Source organism: Galleria mellonella, unplaced genomic scaffold (genome assembly GCF_026898425.1).
Source record: "Galleria mellonella isolate WM207_F2 unplaced genomic scaffold, CSIRO_AGI_GalMel_v1 utg32, whole genome shotgun sequence".
Classification (NCBI taxonomy): domain Eukaryota; kingdom Metazoa; phylum Arthropoda; class Insecta; order Lepidoptera; family Pyralidae; genus Galleria; species Galleria mellonella.
The window spans coordinates 7,549,238-7,573,471 of record NW_026442075.1 but is presented as its reverse complement, the minus strand read 5'-3'; the positions used below and the strand labels follow the sequence as shown (position 1 = coordinate 7,573,471).

The 24,234-nt window shown below is 32.7% G+C and overlaps 3 protein-coding genes across 4 annotated transcripts; 1 reads left to right on the top strand and 2 right to left on the bottom strand.

Annotated features, from left to right (window-relative positions):
- The first annotated feature begins 1,421 nt into the window (after positions 1-1,421).
- LOC113510646 (integrator complex subunit 3 homolog) lies at positions 1,422-13,508 on the top strand. The gene is made up of 5 exons (XM_026894120.3): positions 1,422-1,637; positions 1,811-4,423; positions 5,313-5,438; positions 6,492-6,620; positions 12,811-13,508. The coding sequence occupies exons 1-5, from the start codon at positions 1,563-1,565 to the stop codon at positions 12,874-12,876; spliced, it is 3,009 nt and encodes a 1,002-aa protein (XP_026749921.2). The 5' UTR covers positions 1,422-1,562; the 3' UTR covers positions 12,877-13,508.
- Positions 13,509-13,553: 45 nt separating this feature from the next.
- LOC113510641 (small glutamine-rich tetratricopeptide repeat-containing protein alpha-like) lies at positions 13,554-22,633 on the bottom strand. The gene is made up of 6 exons (XM_052896311.1): positions 22,495-22,633; positions 19,021-19,264; positions 18,156-18,309; positions 17,355-17,455; positions 16,855-16,978; positions 13,554-15,646 (listed from the first exon to the last, which is right to left on the bottom strand). The coding sequence occupies exons 2-6, from the start codon at positions 19,255-19,257 to the stop codon at positions 15,546-15,548; spliced, it is 717 nt and encodes a 238-aa protein (XP_052752271.1). The 5' UTR covers positions 19,258-19,264; positions 22,495-22,633; the 3' UTR covers positions 13,554-15,545.
- Positions 22,262-24,137, bottom strand: LOC113510697 (UDP-GlcNAc:betaGal beta-1,3-N-acetylglucosaminyltransferase-like protein 1). 2 transcript variants are annotated; one of them, XM_031907210.2, is made up of 2 exons: positions 24,017-24,137; positions 22,262-23,676 (listed from the first exon to the last, which is right to left on the bottom strand). In XM_031907210.2, exon 2 carries the CDS (start codon positions 23,345-23,347, stop codon positions 22,307-22,309), a length of 1,041 nt encoding a protein of 346 aa, XP_031763070.1. In that variant the 5' UTR covers positions 23,348-23,676; positions 24,017-24,137; the 3' UTR covers positions 22,262-22,306. The 2 variants fall into 2 exon arrangements, with proteins under 2 accessions (XP_031763070.1, XP_026750001.1); XM_026894200.3 differs by lacking the exon at positions 24,017-24,137 and adding an exon at positions 23,815-24,010.
- Positions 24,138-24,234: the final 97 nt, after the last annotated feature.

Here is a 24,234-nt window from a genome sequence, read left to right as displayed (position 1 = left end):
TAGGTAACTCAAGACCATACCTTATAATAGTGTATATGGGAGGGTTATGTACATCAGAGAACGGATAATTACTGATATGATGATGATAATGATAACGATGATGAATTAGTCTCTCGCAAAACTTCAATTATTATGGTTACAGGTTATGGGCTCAGTGTAGAAAAGAGGTCGTATTGAAGTCGTCGTGTACTAAACACAATCATAAACCTACTGATCAACAAATTGGAAAAAGAAAATACGTTTAACTTATCACGGAATATATTCTCTATAATAAAATATTTAAACATAAAATAATAATGAATATATAGTCACTCGCAAGACTATATCCATCAACATTTACAGGCGTGTTTAGGATGCTTATCACCTGCCATTGAACCAAGGAGGTTCTTAACAGTCCTTTCTGTTAGGGGGGAAAGGAATTGTTAGTAATGGTGACTAAGAGCTCTATTTCTAGCAATATAGCCAACCAGATTGACCTCCCCGTGGTCCCTCCTGGAAACCATCGTGCTGAATTTCAAGTGTATTCATCACAATGGGCTAGCTGACGTGCCTTTTTATTATCCTCATCAGTTATCTATCACTGATGCCCCGCCAGCGTATACCGTTAGCGCAGGCGGGGTTACCATTCCATTATCATCCATTAAAAAAAGTCTTTGGTGTTTCTAATTTGACATTCAATTATTTACAACACAAATTATTATATACAAATATACTATATGCACGTAGTCGATAGTCGCATGATATTTACAAAGTAATTGTTTGTCAGTGGCGGTCTTACTCATTACGAGGCTCCGGGTGGTAGGTCTTTGCGCGGCTCTTATCCTTCGTAAAAAATATGTAATGCGAAACTAGATCTGGTTGTTTTATTTAGGTATTTGTCATGTTTAACGAGAAATGTTACAAGTTATACAAAAAAATTAAATTTGAGTTTTAAATTATTAATAAATTTCCGCTGACTCAAAAAAACTGTCTTATTTTATATTTTTTTTCACATTTTTTTTTATTTGTTTATTTTAGTGTTGGTTGATCATTCGCGATTATAATGCCTAAATTGGGAAGTTTTAGCAACTTGCCACTAGACAAAATGTAACTAGTTTAAAATATGCTTGTGTTTTGACTTGAGGCCCCTACAAGTGCGAGGTCCCGGGAGATTGCACTGTTCACCACCCCCTGATGCCGCCGCTGTTGCTTGTATAAACGTGAACTAATATTAACTCAAACAGTATTCATGTTTTGTGTTTATTATAAAACAGGTAATATATATTTATTATATGAATATTATTTAAGTACTTTTTCAACACAATTAAATATACTCGTTAGTCGTATGAAATTAATTTGTGTCAAAATTTTCATGAAATGGAACGTTCTATGGTTCACACGGTTTACGTCAAGCGCTATCTATCGGGAAGTCTTAACTTTTTGTTTGTTCCACGGTGACACACGCACACATTCATGTTTTTGATTGTATTGCTTCATAAATATTTTTCGCCTACGATAGCCATGCAGGAGGCAACCTGCGTTAGAATTTTAATAAATTAAGTAGTTTTATTATATTACAAATTATGGAGCAGAGCAAATCTAATTCACCCAAACTATTTGTGTGCACCGCCATAGAAAATAAGGACGATATAGAGGAGGTACCGTGTACAATTTCGCAGTTTCCCAACAAAGAATCGTTTAGTCAGCCATGTACAACTACTTTCTGATATTGACGACAGTGGCGCTGATGTATACTTGGCGCGAAATTTAATTTATATATTATTTGTTAAACTTTTCCCGTTATCTTTACGTTTTACTTTTACATTTACAGAGATACGAAAGAGCTTACAACTACTTTCAATCGTTGGTCGCTGATTGTAGTGAGAAAGAAGCTCATGATGCATTGAATAATGCTGTGTGCAAAAATCATGAAGAGGTTTCACTGGGAATGCTTATGTCTATTCTCACAGAGCCGCACAACGCTACCAAATGCTACAGAGACCTTACTCTTATCACTAGAGATGGATTAACCTGCATACTCAACAATCTATCCACTTTGATACTAGACAGATATTTAAAATTTCAAGACACTACTCGCAATCAACTTCTGTGGCTGATAAAGGAGATGATAAGAAATGCTGTTACTGGAGTAGACAGTGTTTGTTGGAATCTAATGCGGTATGCTTCAGGAGGTGACAATACACCTAAAAATATAATCTTAGTAGAATCTCTATTGGATATTTATATTGAAAATCGGGTATGGTTAGATAAATTTCCAGTACTTATCTGCATGGTGGTGTATACATACTTGAGATTAATTGAAGATCATAACATACCACAACTTATGAACTTGAGACAAAAAGAAGTTAATTTTGTGATTGCTTTAATAAGAGAACGCTTTGCTGATGTATTGAACCTCGGTAGAGATTTGGTGCGTTTACTCCAGAATGTTGCTCGCATACCAGAGTTTAGCCAACTCTGGCAAGATATTTTGATGAACCCTAAATCATTATGTCCGAGTTTTACAAATGTTCTGCAGCTGCTGCAGTCAAGAACATCTCGAAGATATTTACAGTCAAGACTTACGCCTGATATGGAAAGAAAATTAGTCTTTCTAACATCCCAAGTAAGATTTGGCCATCATAAAAAGTATCAGGAGTGGTTTCAGCGGCAATATCTTGCTACTCCAGAATCACAGTCTCTCAGAAGTGACATGATTCGATTCATTGTTGGTGTTATACATCCTACAAATGAACTCCTGTGTTCTGATATCATTCCGAGGTGGGCTGTCATAGGATGGCTCCTCACAACATGTACATCAAATGTAGCCGCATCAAATGCAAAACTTGCTCTATTTTATGACTGGTTATTTTATGATCCTGAAAAAGATAATATAATGAACATTGAACCTGCTATTCTTGTCATGCATCATTCTATGAGATCACATCCAGCTGTAACAGCAACTTTATTGGATTTTTTATGTCGAATAATTCCAAATTTTTATCCTCCATATGCTGATAAAGTAAGGCAAGGCATATTTAATTCACTACAACAAATTATAGAAAAAAGAGTATTACCTAATTTACAACCACTGTTTGATTCGCCTAAATTAGATAGGGAATTACGTACAACTGTCAGAGAAACTTTCAAGGAATTTTGCAGCAATGGAAATGGTGAAGGTGTATCAGGGATCCGTGAAGAAGGCAATGAAGAAGGAGGTCCCATACTTAGAGGAGGTCCAGATGAACCCGCATTCTCAGATGATGAAGATGATACTCCTGCAAATATAGCAGAAGATACTGATGATGATGACTTACCATTATCTGAGGTCCGTGCACGTGAACGACCAGAATTGGCTGCTGCTTTGCCTTTAGTTTTAAGACCATTGGCAGAGACACTATTAGATGAAAGGTCGTCTACAGCCGCTACCACTCTACTTAACGCTTGTGGCTCGCCAATGCCAACACCGGCTGCTCTCGCTGACCTATTCACTGCAGCAGTCCAAGATGCGCCTCCTTTGCGCGTCAGTCGTAATCCTACCCCTACAGAACTTGATTCCGCATTGAATTCACCAATATTCTCTATGTTCCCATATCTTTCCGTGACTGGAGACTGGACTGAAGCCAAACGAAAGCTCATATTGGAAACTTTCAAAGAAATCCATAGTCAGAATTCATTTCTTTCTGTAGGACTATATTTATTGTTTTATTTAAAAGTATGCTATGAACGTGAGTGTCGCGCCGAACGTGATTTGGGACGAAGACGAGAGGTGAAATTCAAAGCGGAAATGTATAGCGAATATTGTAATTTCTTAGAATTAAAATTAGGTGACAGTTTAGCAGATGATTTTGAAAAATGCCAGGAGTGTGACGCGAACGTTCTAGTTTGGTTGATACCAGATGTTTACCGAGAATTTAAAGAACAATCACAAAATCATATAAGATTGCTGCATGCTATAGTTTCGACATTAGATGCTGGCCAGTTACAACGCTTAGTGTGTCTTACATTACAAGGGAATTTAATGATGTTTAAATCTGACGACATTACCACAATGCTGTCTACTAGTCTGGGCTGGGAGACATTTGAGCAATATTGCCTTTGGCAACTTTTGACTGCACATGATATTTCAGTTGAAGATGTTTTACCGATAATTCCTAAGCTGTCCTATAAAGACCATGCTGAGGCTCTCACATCTGTTTTGCTTATGTTGAAACAAGAAAAACCTAATACCGATGTCTTGCGGCAATTGTTCTGCAGATCCATAGACGAAGAAGACACTTTTGTTGTATCCACAGTAATGTATTGGTGTCAAGACTATGAGGACAAAGTAGGTGATTTGGTATCAGTTTTGTTGAGTACAAGATATCCAGGCACTAGCCCCAACAAAAGAAAACGGCCAAGCAAACACAGCATACCGCCGAATGCTCCTCCGTCTGCTGAACTGGTAAATACTTTACTTACCTTATAATTTGTTTAGAACCATACACACATTTCGAAAAACAACCACCATCGGCCGATGGGAAAGAAAGGTCCTTAAGTGACGACTCCGTACGCGGACAAATGCGGTGTAGGACGATCCTCCACTAAATAGAGTGACAACTTCAAATATATAATAAGAAGTCTGTGGACGTAAGGATCACAGGACCTTTCCATATGAGAGACTATAGGGGAGGCATATGTTCAACAGTGGACTGATAATGCCTGATATGATGATGATGATGATACACATTGAAAAAAAACTATATTTTCGATAAGATAGTAGTCTTCTTTAAGATTTAAGAATCAAAATCCGAATAAGTATCTAATATTATACTTACCTATAATTCTAGCCTGATCTAGCCAGTAAAATTATCTACTTATAATAATTAAACAATATGCTCAAGATAAAGATATTTTTTCAGTATCATAAATCTTCACATTCTCGACTAGAGAATAGCTAATCTTTATTGCTTACAATATATCCTGTCAAGTTTAGGTCAACGCAGTCATCCTGAAAACAGTCGTGATTCTTCATCTTTATTATCACTTATCCCCCAATGTATACCAAAGGCGCAGGCGAGATTACTATTCTATTTACACCCCACTAAAAATATTCGTGACTTACCTACATTTCATCTAGAATCCATTGTAGCCGAATATAAGAAAGAGATTAAATTTGTTAAGAGTATAATAACTACAGAAAAGTTTTATAATTGTAAAATACAAATTATCTCTTCGCGTCAATGCTAAATGTTTTCTTGTTCCATTCTTCCTTGTTAGACATTATTTCTGGGGTCAATTTCAAATTGTACTTAATATTAAATATTAATTTAAAATAATTATTAATTTTCTAGGTACTAGGCCACTTGGAGCAACTGCGGGTATGTTGTGTAGAACAAGACGACATGTCAATTTTCAATATGCAGTGTATGCAAAAAGCTCTGCAGCAAGCACAATCGAATAGTAGCGATAGTATAAGGGTAAGATGTTGATATTAAAATTCATATAAACATACTGTATAAATGCCGAATTGTATGCCTATTCTATTTCAATCGATCTTAATGAAAATTGAAACAAAATAATAATTTAACGGACCATAAGTCGAATCTGCTGATGTCCAGTTGTAGTACAAATTGAAAATAGGTAAATTGACCGTTTCGATTTGTTACTAATTTCATTTAGAGTTTCTGTAATAACTGCAACAAAACTTTGTAATCTTTTCATTACGTTCTATTGAAAAAAAGTATAGGTACTTCCTACAAAGTGACGCAATTTCAGTTTATCGTAACAAATTACAAAACGCACATATAATAATGAACAAAAAAAAAAATTCGTGTGTATTAATTAGTAAGTCTACAAGTTAAGCGCCCCAAAGTATGTCAACACAATTTTAAATAGAGGTCATTCAAACACTCGTTTCGTATGTCGAATGGCCGTCTATACGAAACTAGTATATTTAGTACTGAGTTTAAAGTACCTTCCATTTTCATAAGCTAAAAGCTCTTTTTAGTGATCACATTTTATACTTAAGAAAACTGCAAAATTTCAAGTTTCTAGATCGAGCAATTTCTGTTGTTCGTTAATCCATCTAATAGTTAATACTGGAGGAAAAGGGGGTGTTAGTAAAAGCAGCCCCATCGCTAGCAAAAACCCAATTAGGTGAACCTTCACGCGGCAAACCCATCGTAGTTTTGTTGAGTTCTTCACGTGAACTAACTGACTTGCTTTCATCCTCAAATATCATCTCGCTGGTGGTTCGTCAGCATATATCGATAGCGCAGGGGAGGTTACAATTCCATTTTAATCCTTAAAAAAGAAATTTAATACTTATCATTAGATTATCAATTAGATCTTACACCACGATATCTTCGCCAAATCCTCATAAATTTTTGTGATTTCTTTTGCTAATAAATAATATTGAATATATATATATATATATATATATATATATATATATATATATATATATATATATATATATATATATACGTTTTACTTGCATTTTTTACTTAAATATTAATTTTAATTTTCAGAGACAATATAGTGATTTATTCTGTCTAGCTTTGGAAGACGAATTACCAATATCAAGGCGAGCTCGAAAGTTAATTTCAAATTCGCTGCCTATCAATCAAAACTTGCATTCATCTAATGAAGACAGTGAGGTACGTAACCTTTTATAATTTCAAAAACAATTGAACAATTTTCAATAATTCCAATTGATTTAAATAATTGTGTGATTAGAAATTAAAACTTTAATCATAGAATAAATGGCACAAAGATCTACCACTAAACATTTTGCCCTTACTTCATAGATAAATAGATACTCTTTATTGTTTCCTCCAAAAGATTACATTAGTAAACTTATTATAAATACAATTACAAAAAAATACACTGAGAAAACAATGAACGGCCTTATCGCTAAGAGCGACCTCTTCCAGGCAATCTTTAGATGACAAAGAGTAATTATAAATAGATCAATAATATTCATTGCTATGCGGATGACAGTACAGGGGATGCATTATATACCGGTCATGCAAACATCTCGCGAGTACATATTGATGAGTGCCAGAATAGACTTGTGTTCTTTACTCGGAAGTTTCGATCTGGGGCGAACACAATCTTGTTCAATTCAACACTAAGAAGCGCGTTCTTCGCAAAAAAGACGCCGTTTGTCATATCTCCTCACTTTCAAAGCACTTCTGTAGATAATAAGTCAACGGATCCTTAGCGTTGATATATCCAGCGACATCCCGTTTTGCGGTTATCTTAGAAAAAGTCTAAGATTTCCTTTTCCTAAGAAACTGCGTAAAGACGTTGCTACTTATACTTGCTTTGTATGTTTTACCGAATTTATCATGGTGAATGTTCTGAGGAATCGTTCGGATTGATTCCTGCTTCTGGTTTTCACAATCGTACAACCTAAAATAAACTTAAATTTCATCCCAACCATCTGGATGAGTGGCGGTCTTACACTGTGCATTTTTCAAGGGACTTTCTTCCACGCACAATCATTCTTTGGAATCAACTTTCAGCAGCAGTATTTCCGAGTCAATACGACATCATAACCTTCAAGAGAAATATTTTTTAAATTTTATCTGAATTTTCTAAACCAATTTTAATGGATTTAATGGACAGTAAAAAATAGACTAACTCGCCAACAACCTACAAAAATAAGCTTTTTTATTTTGAAAAAATAAGAAAAAGGTTGAGTTCTTGTAATTACCATTTTCCGGAGATAGCGATCAATATTGTCTAAAATTTGTTATCCATATGATTTCCCATTCTGTTTTTTATAGTCATTATTATATTGAATGAGACAAAGGCAATATCGATGTCGAGTATTCAATATTACGTTTACAATAATTTATAATCACAACTAATAATTTTATTTACCTATGTGAGTATTCCGAATAATATATAAATAAAATAAAATAAAATTAGATAACGATGGAAGCAGGCGAAGAAAAACAATAGCGTATATATATTGTCATTGACAAAAAATAATAATAAAAAATACAAAGAGGTTTCACAACATACACCCCACCTTGTGCATACGCATTACTACAGCGCAATAACAAAATACAAAATTATATGTCAAGTCGATGAGGAAGTTTCACAGGACGACCAGAACGTGTAATCTTGGCTGGACAATTTTCAACCTCAACTTTAGAATCAATAACTTTATCATTTGATCCCGATGGCCGTGGAAACTGAATATCCTCTAATTGTGACACCTCTAGAGGGTATAAACGTTGCAAAGGTCGAAGACGTTCGCCTTTAGCCGTTTTAATACGAGCTACCCTACCAATGTTATCAACACCAGGACATATCTGTAAAATGAGACCCAAGGGCCAATTTACGCGTTTTAAATCATCTGAACCAATAAGTACAATATCTCCAGGTTTCAGATTGTTCTTATTTTTGCCATACTTTTGCGTTAATAACGATAAATATTCTGATCTAAATCTTTGTTTTAAATCCCTATTGATTTTTTCAATATAACGATAACGAGTAGCAAGATTAGATGAATAAGCTTGGTCTAAATCACTTGTATAAGTACTGCCTACCTTAAGAAACATTGCAGGAGTAAGAGCTGTAAAATTTTCAGTGCTGTCTGCTATGTAAGTTAAAGGACGTGAATTAATAAGTGCTTCTGTTTCGCACAGTACAGTCATCAATTCTTTTTCTAATAGAGCAGCTTTACCTAAAACTCTTCTCAGAATTTCTTTAATAGTACGAATCATTCGCTCCCACCATCCACCCCACCATGGCGCTTGTGGTGGAATAAAGTGCCATGATATCTTTTGAACTTAGGTTTTGAAAGAAACGTCGTCCCAATTAATTGAATTTAAGACATTATTCGCTCCTCGAAAATTAGTAGCGTTATCGCTGTATATAATCCTAGGCCTACCTCTTCGTGCAATAAAATCTTTATAACTTCTATACTGTCGATAGAACTTGGAAAATCTCAAGCACCATGCAACGGTTCTAACAATTTTTGAATACTTCCCAAAATGAAGAAGTCTGTCAGAAAATTTGGTACCTTCTTGCACAGTTAAACAGCTTTTCTTTACTTCCTTGTTGACTTCATTTTCATCTGGAGCAACATCAGAATTGGGCCACGCTGATTGTGAATTATGAAGCCAAGCTGGACCCTCCCACCATCGACTTTTCAATAAATTTTGAGCATTGCATCCTCTTGATGGAAGATCAGCTGGGTTAAGTTCACCAGGTACATGACGCCAAGCATCTCTGTTACTTCTTTCTGTAATCTCTTTCACTCTATTGTGAACAAAAACATTTAGACCTGATTGCCGTCTTATCCATGCTAACACAATGCTAGAATCAGTCCAGTAGTATTCTTTGCAATTCAGCTGCAATGAAAATTTGGCTTCTGTAGCCAATCGTGTGGCTAACAAAGCTGCAATTAATTCAAGTCTCGGCATTGTAACTGGTTTCAATGGAGTAACTCTACTTTTAGCAAGAACAAGTTGTACTGTTACCATATTATCATGTTCCGATCGCAGAAAGACGCATCCAGAATAAGCGTATTGGCTTGCATCACTAAAAACATGAATGGTGTTATTGCTACCAGATAAATTTGATACACTCAATCTTCTTGGAATACGACATTTTTCGATAGCATTTACATGATGAAGCCATTCTCTTGCTGATTTTCCCAATTCTAAGGTAAGTTCTTTGTCCCAGTCCATAGACATTTCCCAGCACTTTTGTATTAATAGTTTCGGTATCAGTGTGGTAGGACAGAGAAACCCGATTGGATCGAAAATACTTTGCGCCATTGATAACAATGTCCTTTTTGTAAGCTTATCTGTAACTTGTTTGAAAAAAGGAACTTTACAATAGAGTTCATCATTTTGAGCATCCCAAGTAACTCCTAATACAGAGGTATCTGCTTGATTTTTATCTAAAGTAGGGCCAGTCACCCAACATCTTAATTCAAACTTACCTTCGTTCATTATGTGCAAAGCTTCATTCATGAATTTTTTCATTTCAGTTTCATTGTTAACACTGACTATACAATTATCAACATAAAAGCTCTTTCTCAATTGACTGGCAGTATCGCCTACATATTTCTCGAGGTGGTATAGAATAGTAGCTGATAGAAGGTATGGACTCGTTTTAACACCAAACACTACACGACGGTGTCTAAAAACTTTTAATTTTCTATCTGAGCTGCTAGGGTTGTCCCACCATAAAAATTTGAGAAACTTGCGATCATTTGGATGGATAGATATTTGTAAAAAGGCCTTTTTTATATCGGCGATAATACCTATCTTGCCTTTTCTAAATTGAATAAGTAATTTTGGTATTAATTCTATAAGATTGCTTCCTTTTTCTAGACAAGAATTAAGACTGACACCTTCTTTAGTCGTAGCAGATGCATCAAACACAGGGCGAATTTTAGTCGTAAGGCTAGATTCTTTAACAACAGCGTGATGAGGCAAATAATGTCCGGTTTGAATATTATCACCCATAACCTCCTCAATTACGTTACTATTTAACCATTCGTTGAACACCTCATCATAAGCGTTCAATAAGCCTAATTTTGTAAGCTTATTAGTAGTTGAGTGAAGACGTTTTATTGCTAAATTAAAGTTAGAAGATAAAATGTCTGCTGTATCCTTCCATGGTAAACTAATTTCATACCTATTCTCACCATTTATGTTTACAGTTTCTCTAAAAAAATTCTCAACTTCTTCCTCACGCTTCCGAGAACTTTTAACCTGCGCCTCATCTTTTATACCTATTGATTCAAGTTTCCACAGGTCATCAATATCAAATGAACAAGCGTGTATTGAAGTAAAATTACAATACGTACCAGAAGTAGGTCCCTGAATTACCCAACCAAATTTTGTCTCGATCGCCACCAAATTGTCACTTACATGTTCTGATCGCCCAGTGTACAACGAACCTAAAACATCAGAACCAATTAGTAAAGAAATCTCTGTCACTTCATTAATACAATCAGTGATGTCAATACCTTTATCCTGTAGTTGTGACAAAAGTGAGCCTGACTTTATCTTTGGCAAATTATCGCATATTTTCCTCTGCTCAAGTGCCTCTATTTGAATTTCATACTTACTATTGAGGCTTTTGCAATTTAATATAAATAATCTATGATTTTTTAATTTAGTCACTACTCCGCCGAACAAATTGTGCCTTAAGTGTTCATTACCTGTAGGTTTAATATTCAATTTCTCGATTGCATCTGACCTTATAAAAGAGCGTTGAGCACCTGAATCCAAAAGGGCTCTCACTGTAATGGTTTTCTCTTTGTATACTAAATTTAGTTTGACAGTTTGCAATAAAACTGTACTCGGTTTTATAGACTGTTTAAGTACTTGATCTTCTGCCTTCTTTGAAATCTTAGGTAATTCGGCACACATAATGGGATAATGTCTTTTTTCACAAACAATGCATTTGGGATATTTTCTACATTTTTTTGCATGATGTCCAATTTTTAGACATATCAAACATGTATTCTTCTTTTTCAGAAAATCTTTCTTTTCTTCTAAATCCCATTTAATAGGCCTTTTACATTCAGAACTATTATGCGTGGGTTTATCGCACCATACACATTCTCTTATTTCATTTTTAGTATGCACGACATTTTTCTCTTTGTTTCTGACAGCTGTACTTAAAAAACTTGCTGACGGAATTACAGGATTTGGATCCACGCTAGAAAAACCTCCTCGTGATAAATTAATTTTTTCTTCAGATTCAACTTCCTTACGAACAAAATGTAACAATTGTGTCAGCTGACTCTTTTCTTTATCGTTAGTCGCGACGTTCGCCTGACATCTGTTCCATGCGCGTAATATGTCTTCCGGCAGTGCAGATTCCACCATTGGAAATAAAAAGGCGGCATACTTATCTTGCGTCACGCCGAGAGATTCTAAAGCAAGAATCTGAGTCATTAGTTTATCATATAGGATACGAGTGGCCATCTTAGAATTATCGTTCCTTTGGACGATTGTTAACTTTAAGAGTTCTCTAACGTAATATTCTATTATAAGTTCATCTTTTCCATACCTTTGTTTGAGCTGTTGCATTACCTTTGGGTAGTTTTCTGCTGAGGGTGGAAAACTTTCCACTAACTCCTGGCGTTACAACCTTTCTCAATACTTTGTAGGAGATATTGAAATTTATCTTCATCATCTATGTCGCTGTCGCAGTCAATCTTCTTGAACTGTGTCCAGAATGGAATCCAACTTTTTATCTCTTCGTTCAATAAAGTAAGCTGTAACTTCGGAAGACGAAAGTGGCGACGATGCCTTTGGGAAGTCTCTCCACTCTCTCTATCTGCTTTAATTACAGTATCAGAGGCCGAAGAGCGGGCTACCGCAGGACTGCAGTTCTCGCTGACTTTGTGTTTCAACAAATAGAATTTACTGGTGTAAGCCTCGGACAGTTCTAAATCATCATCGAAAAAATTTTCGTCCCGTTCCTCCATGTTCAACCACAAATCCATTAATTTGTTTTGGAGGAATGTTAATTCGTCGAAAATTTTGGTGATATTTAATATTTCCGCGCTCATACCTGTTTTATCATTCTTCTCTAGAAAATCTTCTATACGTTTAGCACACATAGTAAAACGACGACGTACTACTTTTCTTTGTAATAATGCCTGTTTCATTTTTACGCTGATCACGGTCGCCAAAATGTGAGTATTCCGAATAATATATAAATAAAATAAAATAAAATTAGATAACGATGGAAGCAGGCGAAGAAAAACAATAGCGTATATATATTGTCATTGACAAAAAATAATAATAAAAAATACAAAGAGGTTTCACAACAACCTAGTTATTTTTTTTTTCTTTTTAGGAGGATGAAATTGTCAAGCCTAAACAAGCAAAACGTCGAAAGAAGGCCATTTCGGATAGCGATTGACATATCTCATGTAAAAAGAATGGTAATTTTAGACACCAAAGTGCAACTCTACAATACAATAAATATTAGTATTGTAAAAAACAGTATAATTGTTACCCTATGTTATCATATTGATCAGGTGCAATTCCAAGAATGGTACCTTAATTCGTGGCTCATATGTTAGTCTTGTGTTGCAATCGCCCCATGATAGTACTGCTAAAATTTAATATTTTTATGCACTGCAAACTAATAAGTAGTAAATCTATGATTCGGCATGACGTGACATCTTAGCGTGCAAAACCAAACTTTTGTTGTAAAAGATACCTATTCTTGCAATACGCGTGTTTAATTTAATTAGTGTATAAATAACAGGAAATATTAATTTCCTTTGAAACACAGTGGTTTGGTTATGTACATATCTTTTGCCAATAACAGATAAAAAAGTAAGTCACTGGTCATGCACTGTAAATTTTAGCACCGTAAAATAATAATTATTATTATGTGTAAAGTTAGGTACCTTAATATTGTACAGTTTTTTTTTATCCTAATTACCGTGTCGACTTTTAAGCATAAGGTGACCAAGAATTTTATTCGAAGCATATTGCGATTTTGAAATACATTTTACACTAAGATCAATAAAGTATTTCCCCTTTGTTCGTAGTTTCACTTTTATATATATATATAAAAAAAAAAACAAATTTTAGATATTTTTTATTTAATTTTCTTTTAAATTATGTAAAAGTTATAAACACGTTTTTATAAATCTTTCATTAATCAACACTGCTTATATAATTATTTTGGCTTAAGTACAAAACCAGATATATAGAAACAAGTAAATAGGATGTATAAAAGATCCGATTTAATTACAAATTACATATTTTTGGAAAAATACATTCTAATATAAAAACTGACATTCATGGAGGAGAGCATTCTCCAAGAGAAAAGAATGAAATATTGAACGTAAAAAAAACTACATACAGGCAAGTGTAGTTTACGATCCTTATGGAAGTTTGCGACATTCCACGACATCGACCATATATCAAGACATAAGGTGCTTTATACAAATTCATGGTCATGCCCGATTACATAACATCTCGAATAATAAAAGGCTAAATGCAATTGGGATCCACTATCAACCGAGTGCACATTACTACACGAAATTTTCACATATGAATTACCATACTAGGTCGAGCATTTTGGAATATCAAATTTTGCAAACAATTAAAATCAAAATTGTGTCGTGTCGTATAAAGAGGCAAACAGACTTATTGAAGTGGCAAGAATTTCTCCGACAAGACTGCAGGTCTTATATAAAATATAAATGCATATAAACAACATTATTACAATTGGTAATTACAGTGTTTCAAGAACACTCGCGTTGTTAAATTAGAATAATAAAAAGGAATAAATACGGCTCTAGAGTAAGTTTTCACTGCACAATTAGTGTCCACATTTATAATTAATACGTAACACCAAGCAATTAGTCCCGATATATGTACATTAGATCTCTAAAAAAAGGAAAACTTTAATGAATAGCTATACTATATTGAAAATTAATAGCACAGTAACATAAAAAGTATAGACCATACATATATATAACACAACCCTGGGGACATTACAAAGAGCGATGCTGTCTTTTTTAAAAGGGCTTTCCTTCCCTTTATAGTTCTTAACAAATTCCCAAAGAATAAAAATTATGAAATAGTACAAGTGTTTCTTACATTGACTATAAACAAAGTACCAACAATCAACAACATCAATACCAAATTCCCAAAGGTTTCAATCTATACATATATGTACCCTGTAAATGGTATTTTGCGAAAATTTTCAAGTTCCCAAGTAATTCTATTGTCTACTTACTAAGAATTAGCCAGTAAACAACGGTTTTGTTTTCATTATAATTAAATAGTTTTCAGGTATTACCTATTCAATTATATACCGACTCATAAGGGGTGCTATGAGTGGCACAGTATACTGTTTTGTTAAAACAGTTGCCACTTTTAGGTGTGGGCCATCAAATTCCTTACCATTCAATATAAACAATACTCAATACCTATCTAAATATTTAATTTTGCTATCCATAGCAAGATTAGTCATAATGATTCTCAATACCGAGTCGAAAACAGCACAACTTTCTATAAAAAGCATAATAGCAATTTCAAAATAATTTTCGAATTTTTCAAACATATTATATTATTGATTTGGTATGAAAAATTCAAAAATTATTACGAGATATCATCTAATGCTTCTTGAGCAAATTATTCTTTTTTAATGAATAGTATTACCGGATTCCAGACTGGTATATCAAGTATTATTATTCAATACAATTAGTCCTGTATATCTGTCGCCAATCTAAAACAATATCTAAAAAGAGATCAATAGCAGAAATGTAGAAATTGAAAACTGTTAGATATGTTATACAATCTACAAAAGTAGATAGGCAGTAAATAGAACAGAAATTGTCTTTTATACATACTTAGGTACGTGTATCTATCTTATCATCACATCCCTTACAGAGACCTGGTGAAAAGATAGATAAATAATTGTCTTTTATTTCTAAATAAAGTCTTAATTGTTTTCCCTCAAAACATGAACACATCACAGTAATAATTACTAAAATGTAACCACAGTTATATAAACCTGATTATACATCATGTAGGAATAATTTTAAATATAATACATTCTTATAACTAAAGTTTTCCTTGTTTATATCTCTGTCTTGCTTGTGCTTTGCTGTATTTATTCTTTTTTTCAGGAATAAACTCTCTTTCATCTGAAACCCCTTTTACACCTGAAATAATAATAAATTATTATGTTTACACATTTATTAGGTACAAGCATAATTTTTTTTTCTATTAAAATTGAACTTTGCCATGTATCAGTATATAATGGCTAATAGTGATAATATATTCTGAATTGAAAAGAATAAGCGAATTATATATAAAGGTTTATGCCTTATATTTTACATTTATTTAATGCATGATAGTTGAATGGTAACATAGTGAAGGCTCGCGTGAGAAGTTTAGTTTCACATTGGTACGGCATAACTTCAATGGTGCGTTGCAGTCTCAAGGGGAATAGTGTTATGAGTTGACATGATTATGCTAAATCTAAAGCAGAATTATCCTCACATAATTTGAAGATTGTTACAGGTGATGAACTTGTATCAATATGATTTAGAAAAGAAGCACTAGTTGCAGATTTTTTTAATGGATGAATACAGAATGTTAACTTACCCTATCACTCTCAACTAACAGGGTATCAGTAAGGTATGACAGGTGAAAATGAAATCAGGTCAGTTGGTCTATGACAATGATAAAATAGATGATATCATTTTTCGCTTAAAAAAGCTATCACTAGAGACTTGGTTAATCCAGTTAACTAATCTCGAATACGCCAAAATCCAATGGAGACACGTTAGTTCAATTAGATAAATCCACAATTAAAAACACAACAATTAAACAGTAACAGAATAATTTTTTTAACTAATAATTAAATACCAACAAAAAAAACTAACTTCAATTGTGATAAAACCTTTTTTTTAAACTAAACTTCTAAACCGATTAAAATTTCTATGCAACCAATATGTAAGTATTATCAGATAAAAAAAATAATTTTCCAAATTGGCTTAGAACTGACATAGTTATGAGATAACACACATAAAAAAATACAAAGGAATTGAAAACTTAAATTGTCAATCGATAAGTCACATCTGAGCTGCGTGCTTCTCTGAGAAGTGATGTGATGGGAAATGCTGTACTAACAGTGTAATAGCTGTCGCTAACGGCTATGAGTATTTGATTATATGTAGTCACTTGGCACCATGTGAATAGTCATCTAATTTTAACTTATTATTGCTTCATAATCTACCTAAATTTGGTTAAATCACAGTCTGATATACAGTGCTATTAGTCTCGGCCCTGTAGGCACACATATGTCTATTCAGTGGTTTGTTTTATATATATTTTAAATTTGTATAGGATTAAAAAATATGTATACCTAATTCCTCAGGAGGTTGTAAAGATTTGCCTGCACTCCATGTATTCATTAAAGTGACAGCTTTTCCTATCGCCCAACCTACAGCTGAGAGGGCGAACGCGAATGCTACCATGCTAAGGGGATGCTGTAAAAAGTTTGTATAATGATTATTAATAATAAATTTTATAAATTCATGAGTTTGACATGTGTTATTATACACTTTAACTCAAATTAGTTATAAATTAAATTAATTAAACATTCATCAATCATCATTTATGAATCAGCAGGCAGTCTGATCTTTGGATCAATATATTTTTTTTTACATTTTCATAAAGTTATATTGAAACATCTTGCCTATATTCTATTTATATCAAATTTATAAAGATTATGTAATATATATATATATATATATATATATATATATATATATATATATATATATATATATATATATATATATATATATATATATATATATAAGATACATACTAAATATGTAAATAGTGAAACAATAAACTTACAGTTAATGTAGGATTTGTAGTCAATGTGTAATCTAGGAGAACAACACCTATACCAGCAGCCAAACCCAGACATGTGCATATCCATATAATATTTTGATTGTCTATAAGAAAAAACAGTGCTGATTTATACACATATTGTTGAAGTATTTATAATACTCAAAACAATAAATATAATAAACATTCAAACAGTAAGTTTTAATTGTATTTTTAAATTAGGTATATACGTATTGTTGGGGATGATGGACATAAATACAGGTAAAGCAGACAAAATCACTGACATAGATACACTATCCTGCAGAACAAAAGGGAATACTTTTCTACTAAAGTGAAGTACAATATTGACTAAATAAAGATAGATATATAATTTATTTACATTACACCACACAAATAACAGAAAATAAAAGAAAATACTTAAAAGAGGTAACATTCTTTTTTGTTAATGTGCCACAGTTACACAAAATAGGCAAAACTCAGTTTGTTGCTTTGCTCTCAAAAGAGAAAAACATTGACATTCTGTAGTGGCCAAAAGCCGAGGAAGGGAGGGATTGTTAGTAATGCAGACTAACAGTCCTATTGCTAGTAATATATCCAATCAGATTGACCCACACATGATCCCTCTGGAAACCATCAAGCTGAATTTCAGGTGTATTCATCACAATAGGCTAACTGATCTAACTTTTTATTCTCACTTGTTATCTATCACTGGTGCTTGGTCAGCATATACCGTTAATGCAGGTGGGGTTACCATTCCATTATCATCCATCAAAAAAAAGCCAAAAGCCTGAAAGAGAACTATCCTACCTTTTTGTTTCTGTTTTTGCATGTCAGTAATGTTTTTTATTGAATCCATTAACTTAGGGTTGTGTGGTTCAAGCTGTAAAGCTCTAGTATATGATATAATAGCCTCATCATATAGACCACTTGCCGCTTCCACTTCAGCTCGCCGAAAATACCCCTATAAAACAGAAATTGTATTCATGGTCATTTTATGTCAATGGCAAATTATACTTTTAAACAATTATTTTAGGATTTCATTTAGGTTAACTCTTTAACTAAGAACTACATTTTTCCCTTAATGTAAAACATTGTAAATTCATATAAATAATTTTGTGAACAAGAAAATCTGTATTAACTTTTACTATGAAATTTATATATGAGTATTTTAAATAAGCATAAAAAATCAGGTGTGCATACATAAAGTATTAGTTAAATTTAATCAAAATTTAAAAATGCTAACTTTGTTATGTAAAAATTTCATGACAATTGGTTAAATTGTTAAGATGACAAGAGATAACGCAACAAATAATTTTTCTTATAATTTTAACCTCTTTGTTTCATAATGAATATTATAATACAATATCTACAATAATATATATAATAGTATGGTATAATACACAAATAATATCAGTATATTACTGTTTATTTAGACATAAGTTAAAGGCTCCATGTAACCTAACAAAGACTACTAAAATTTTACTACTAATAATATAGTAATACTTATTTAAGAAGAAAAACATAACCATGAACAGGAGTTGTATCAAATTGAGCTTTAGATTTTAAAAACATAAGAACTTAAGTGCTTTTCTAATAACAAATATGATATTATGGTTGGATAAAAACTTTTAAGGAAATCTAGATAATTTTTGAATTTTTAAAATTAATCTACCTTGGCCCATTGAGGCTGTATCCTAACAGTCTCGTTAGCATCCTGAAGAGACAAGTAATGTTGATCCAATTTCAAGAAAGCAAATGATCTGTTGCTGTATAAAACGTAGTTGCTAGGATCCATTTTAATTGCATGAGTATAGTGAAGAACGGCTTCAATGAATTTTCCTTCTTTAACACACTCATTTCCTTTGGTTTTTAGTTCTTCGACACTGGTCCCCTTTTTTTGATCATCCATGATTTTCCTAAATTAAAATCTTTTTAACAATGAATCACCTGCATCTAACTGATTATATATTATGTTTTAATTAAATTAATTTTTAATAATAAAGAAAAGAATATTTTAAGATAATAGTAATATTTTAAGAGAATAACCACAATAGAATACTTTTTGAAAATCTAAATAATCAGACACAGATAAGAGAGACTATGTTTAAATGAATCTGTTAGGAATCTGTACCCTAAGAGCAAGAAATTACATAGAAGGAATGATAACATAAAAACTGTAAATCATATGGTTGTCTCTTTTTTTCTTACGCAAATATAATTAGTAAAAAGAGTACAAAAGATACACCATCAGTTGCTAGTTTTCTTAATTCATAGCAGGTTAGTATATATGATATGTCAATTATTTTACATTACTAGATAATAAATAACAAATTTTACATTACTAGATTATATATTCGACATAGTTTCTGTAGAAAGTATGCCAGCAGGTTGTGTCTAATTTGGTAAGTTTATACGGCTATATAACATTTTCTTTGTCAAATATAACACCTTAACAGCGATGAGACAATACTTTTTAGATTTTATAATACCCATAATTATCAAGTTTAACGTTATTTTTCAAAGTGATTAGACATTTATTAATAAAATTGAAACAGACATACAAAACATGATGAGTTCTATTTTGAGTTGCTTTATGAAGTTATATAAATACTACTCCACTTCAGTCAATAGATCCAAGTTCAAGAATGCATCTCCTTCCTAAATAAAACATATATCTGGTTACAAACGTAGCAATGACATTGGAATCATTAAAAGATGACGTTAGAATGGGAATCAAAAATTGAAGAATCCCTTAACAGATGTCAATCATTTTTGAACGAGCTGAGTAACTAATTTCTGTAAAGACTTTTTTTTTTTTTTATACAACTTAGAATGGCAAACAAGCTGACGGCCCACCTGATGGAAAGTGGTCATCGTCGCCTATAGACATGAGCAGTACCATGGACATAACAGAGTATACTGTTTCGCCCATAATGTTTGTACCCCCCATGCGTTGCCATTCCTGAGGACTCAGATGTTATTCCTCTGTACCCTGTAAATTCACGCCATATCCCACCCTTCAAACCGAAACACAGCCATGCAAACATAACTGCTTCACGGTTGAAACACGAATGGGACAGAGGTACCCAAGCAATCGACTTTTGTACAAAGTCTACCTCTGGTACAAGATAATCTCTGCCTGTACAAGATAATTTTTTGCAGGATTTGTCATTTATCAATCATCAAAAGGCTGTGTAAGTGATTCTTGAACTCTGATAAGAATATTCCAAAGGTTTCCTAACTTAGTTGCAACAAAAAACATGCAAATTGTTGATAATGAATATAGAGAATTAAAATTATATGTTTCTGTGTCTAATTTATTGTCAACTACTAGTTCGTTGTTTGAAACTTTTACGGTGGATAAATTTTAGAGTAAAGTTAGCCAAGTCTGTGATGCGAATAGCAAACCAAAGTATGGCAATTTGTCCTGATTTGTGAAGCAAATGACGACATTTGTCAAACACCACAGTAAAAAAATATTTTCCGATATTAATAGGATTAAAAATCAAGATCGAAATCGATTTAATAATATGAATGTTGTGGCAATAATGCATGAAAAAGAGGGACTACGACAGTTGGAAAGAGGATGTAGCAGATTAGATCCTGACAGAAGTATCATCAAATTAATGGACTCAAAACACCTTTATGACAATGTTTCCTAACATAAAGACGAAGAGTCTTTAAGTTTTATTATTTTTTTAATTATATTTTTATTTAGAATTAAAAAAAAAATGGTTTCTTTAATAAATGGTGGTTTCTTTGTTATTTTTATTATTTTACCGTTTAATCAAGAAAACATTCATGTTTTTAAGTTGTAAGACGATATAAAAAAAATATAATTTTAAGTATTTTCTCTAATGGTAGAATTTCGCTTTTTAACCTCCACAAGCAGTAGATTCGTCAAATGAAATCTGGTCACACTGTTTGTGCAAGTTTCTTGTGTCTATGCTTTAGACATAGTCTCATTAATCTATGGCATATTTTTTTTATCATTTACTTATTTTGCATATATTTTTTGTAGTGCATATTTTGTGTTTTAAATTCTATTAATATTTAAAATAGAAAATTTGTAAAAAATCTTTATATGTTGTTACTCTCTAGGGTATTTTTTTTAAAGACGCCACAATTGGCGGACCCCGGTCTCAGACTAGGAGCCGTTGCGAAAGTGACGGCACTCCCTAAGGGTATTCTCTTTATGGGTGAAAATGGTATGGTAACGATAACTCCGCCTGCGCTAATGGGGTACGCTGGCGGAGCACCAGTTAAGGGTGATAGATGAGAATGAAAACAGGTCAGTTAGCCCATCATGATAAATTCATCAGGAATTAACCATGATAGTTTCCAGGGGGAACCCGAGGAGGTCGACCTGGTTGGGTATATTGATAGCAATGGGATTCTCAGTCTCCATTACTAACAATCCCTTCCCCTCCCCACCCCAAGGGTATTTTTTTTAATGAATGAAGATGGAACGGTAACCCCATCTGCACTATCGGTATACGCTGGCGGGGTACCAGTGTAGGGTGACAGGTGACGATGAAGGCAGGTTAGTTGGCCCATAGTGACCAATTGAACAAGAATTAACCACTATGGTTTCCAGGGAGAACCGCATGGAGGTCGACCTGGTAGGGTGTATTGCTAGCAATGGGGCTGTTGAATCTCATTACTAAGAAATTCTATTATATGCTTAAATACCTAAATGATTTTTATATATTAATTGGTATATAAACAATTCATATCTTAGATAGATTAATATATTTTTATCTTAGTCGTAGAATATGGATACTTAAAACTTTATTTAGGTTTGTTGATTAATCACAGTACAGTACACAGTACCACAGTATGTTATTTAATAAAATCCATTCCTTAAAACAGCAACACTATGTCAATGGCAGTACAAAATAATACACACATACTACATACCATGTATTATTATTATATTGTTAATTAATAACAATAAATTAACTAAACAAAATATAATCAATACCTTCAATAAGATTCAGACTCCTGAGATTTTTTTCAAATTCACCATTAGTGAGATCTAATTTAACACAAATTAATAAAGGCAATTTAGCATCTTTAAAATGGACCACAGGTAATATTTTTAATACTTCTCTTTTGATAGGACAGTATAATTCAACAGACTTACCTATTTTCTTTTTATCAACATCACAGAATGCTATAACTTTATTACGTGTTGTCTGACTTAGGGATCTTACAAATTTTCTTCCTGATTTACCTGCATTCCAAACAGTGAACCTTTCCCAATGTGGGAAAACGCATTTTTCTAATTGTTCCAACTGAATTTTCTTAATTTTTTTCTGATCTATAGAAAATGTTGTGGCTCCTTCATGGTATCTATATATTACCAACTTTTCATCAATCCTATGAACATCTCCTCCTAAATCCAAATGTTTATAAAAAAATATGAGATCTTCTGGTGTGCCATGACCTGTTTCATCAAAACCTCCAACTTTTTCAAAAATAGATCTGTGACAAAACCATGTTGGCATAAGTAATGTTGGTCCATTGGATGTGTATATTTGTAGTTTCTGTTGCAGTGAATTAATAGTGTTTGCCCAATGAACAAAACGTGGTGTAGATGATGCAGGTATTCGAGATATTTGACTGCCAATAAGAGCATTATGATTAGAATATGCAGCCCTCCACTGTAGAAGTATTCTGTTTTCATGCATAATATCATCTATATCTTGAAAACAAAGAAAAGTACCCACACTACTCTTGACAGCACCATTTTTGGCAGCTCCAACACCTCTTGATGTTGGTGAATTGGTCAAAATGAACTTTATTCCATTAGAATTAAAATATTTAGCCCATTCATCAAGTAATTGTTTTGTACCATCATTACTACCATCATTGAAAACAGCTATTTCTATTTTTAACTTTGTTTTTAATATAGATTGAGCACTTATGGATTTCATACAACTATTTATCCATTTTTCACCATTATGTATTGGAATAATAATAGAAATATCAGCCATTTTATATAATGAAATATATTACATATCATTTTTCATTATAATTAGAATGAGCCATCTATCCTGGATATCGGTCGTTTTAGTAACTTTTCACAATAAACAATTTAATACTAGTTATTAATATGTAAATTAACAGAGACAGGTATACTCAGGTACTTTAAAATATAAGATTTCAATTATATAATGAGATTTAAAATATAATTTGCTTTAAGGCAAATCGTCTAATTGTTCCCATTTGCAGAAATAAATGGGTAAAATAATAAGAATATTATTTTCAATGTAATAAATGCCTTTAGTCTATCATTCCAGTTTTGTTTTTGCTTCTCTTGTACCTAAACAAATATAAAACCATAGTTTAATAACATTACATGACCGTTTCTGTTTTGAAAAGATCGATATGATTAACAAATGTGTATGGCCTTAAGACATAACCTGCAATTTTTTTTTTTAATTATAAGTCAATATTTTACCTCAATTTAATTTCAGAGTCAGAGAATCTGGCTGTCTAATTTCAATCATCTAATACTAGGTATTTAGTTATACATTTAGTTTATTTACACACTAATTAAGGTAAAAATCTAATAAATAAGGTATTTAAATACTTATCTAATTAATACATTATAATATTAAATATTTGTCATGAATATTCGTGAGAGCATTTTAACTACTTACCACAGAGCAAATAGTCAAGTTACCACAGATTATAGATCAGAGAGAGACTATGTATAAAGCACAGATTAAAGAGTTTATGTCTAAAGAATCATTACGTTATGAGTTGGCACAATCTTTGGTCTAATATACACATATTTATATATAGATAGATAGTACACACTACACTACTATGACTATGGAATGGACATTCATTTATTTTCTTAACGTAGGTAGTTAGT

What these genes read in the sequence shown, in the direction of transcription:
- LOC113510697 (XM_031907210.2), bottom strand. Translation starts at nt 23,347, where the DNA reads ATGGCTGATATTTCTATTATTATTCCAATACATAATGGTGAAAAATGG.
- LOC113510646 (XM_026894120.3), top strand. Translation starts at nt 1,563, where the DNA reads ATGGAGCAGAGCAAATCTAATTCACCCAAACTATTTGTGTGCACCGCC. An exon ending in ATAAGGACGATATAGAGGAG is followed by an intron (nt 1,638 to 1,810) that starts GTACCGTGTACA and finishes TTACATTTACAG; the next exon opens with AGATACGAAAGAGCTTACAA. An exon ending in CTCCTCCGTCTGCTGAACTG is followed by an intron (nt 4,424 to 5,312) that starts GTAAATACTTTA and finishes TTAATTTTCTAG; the next exon opens with GTACTAGGCCACTTGGAGCA.
- LOC113510641 (XM_052896311.1), bottom strand. Translation starts at nt 19,257, where the DNA reads ATGGATGATCAAAAAAAGGGGACCAGTGTCGAAGAACTAAAAACCAAA. An exon ending in TACAGCCTCAATGGGCCAAG is followed by an intron (nt 18,310 to 19,020) that starts GTAGATTAATTT and finishes TCTGTTTTATAG; the next exon opens with GGGTATTTTCGGCGAGCTGA. An exon ending in ACAACCTCCTGAGGAATTAG is followed by an intron (nt 15,647 to 16,854) that starts GTATACATATTT and finishes TTATTATTTCAG; the next exon opens with GTGTAAAAGGGGTTTCAGAT.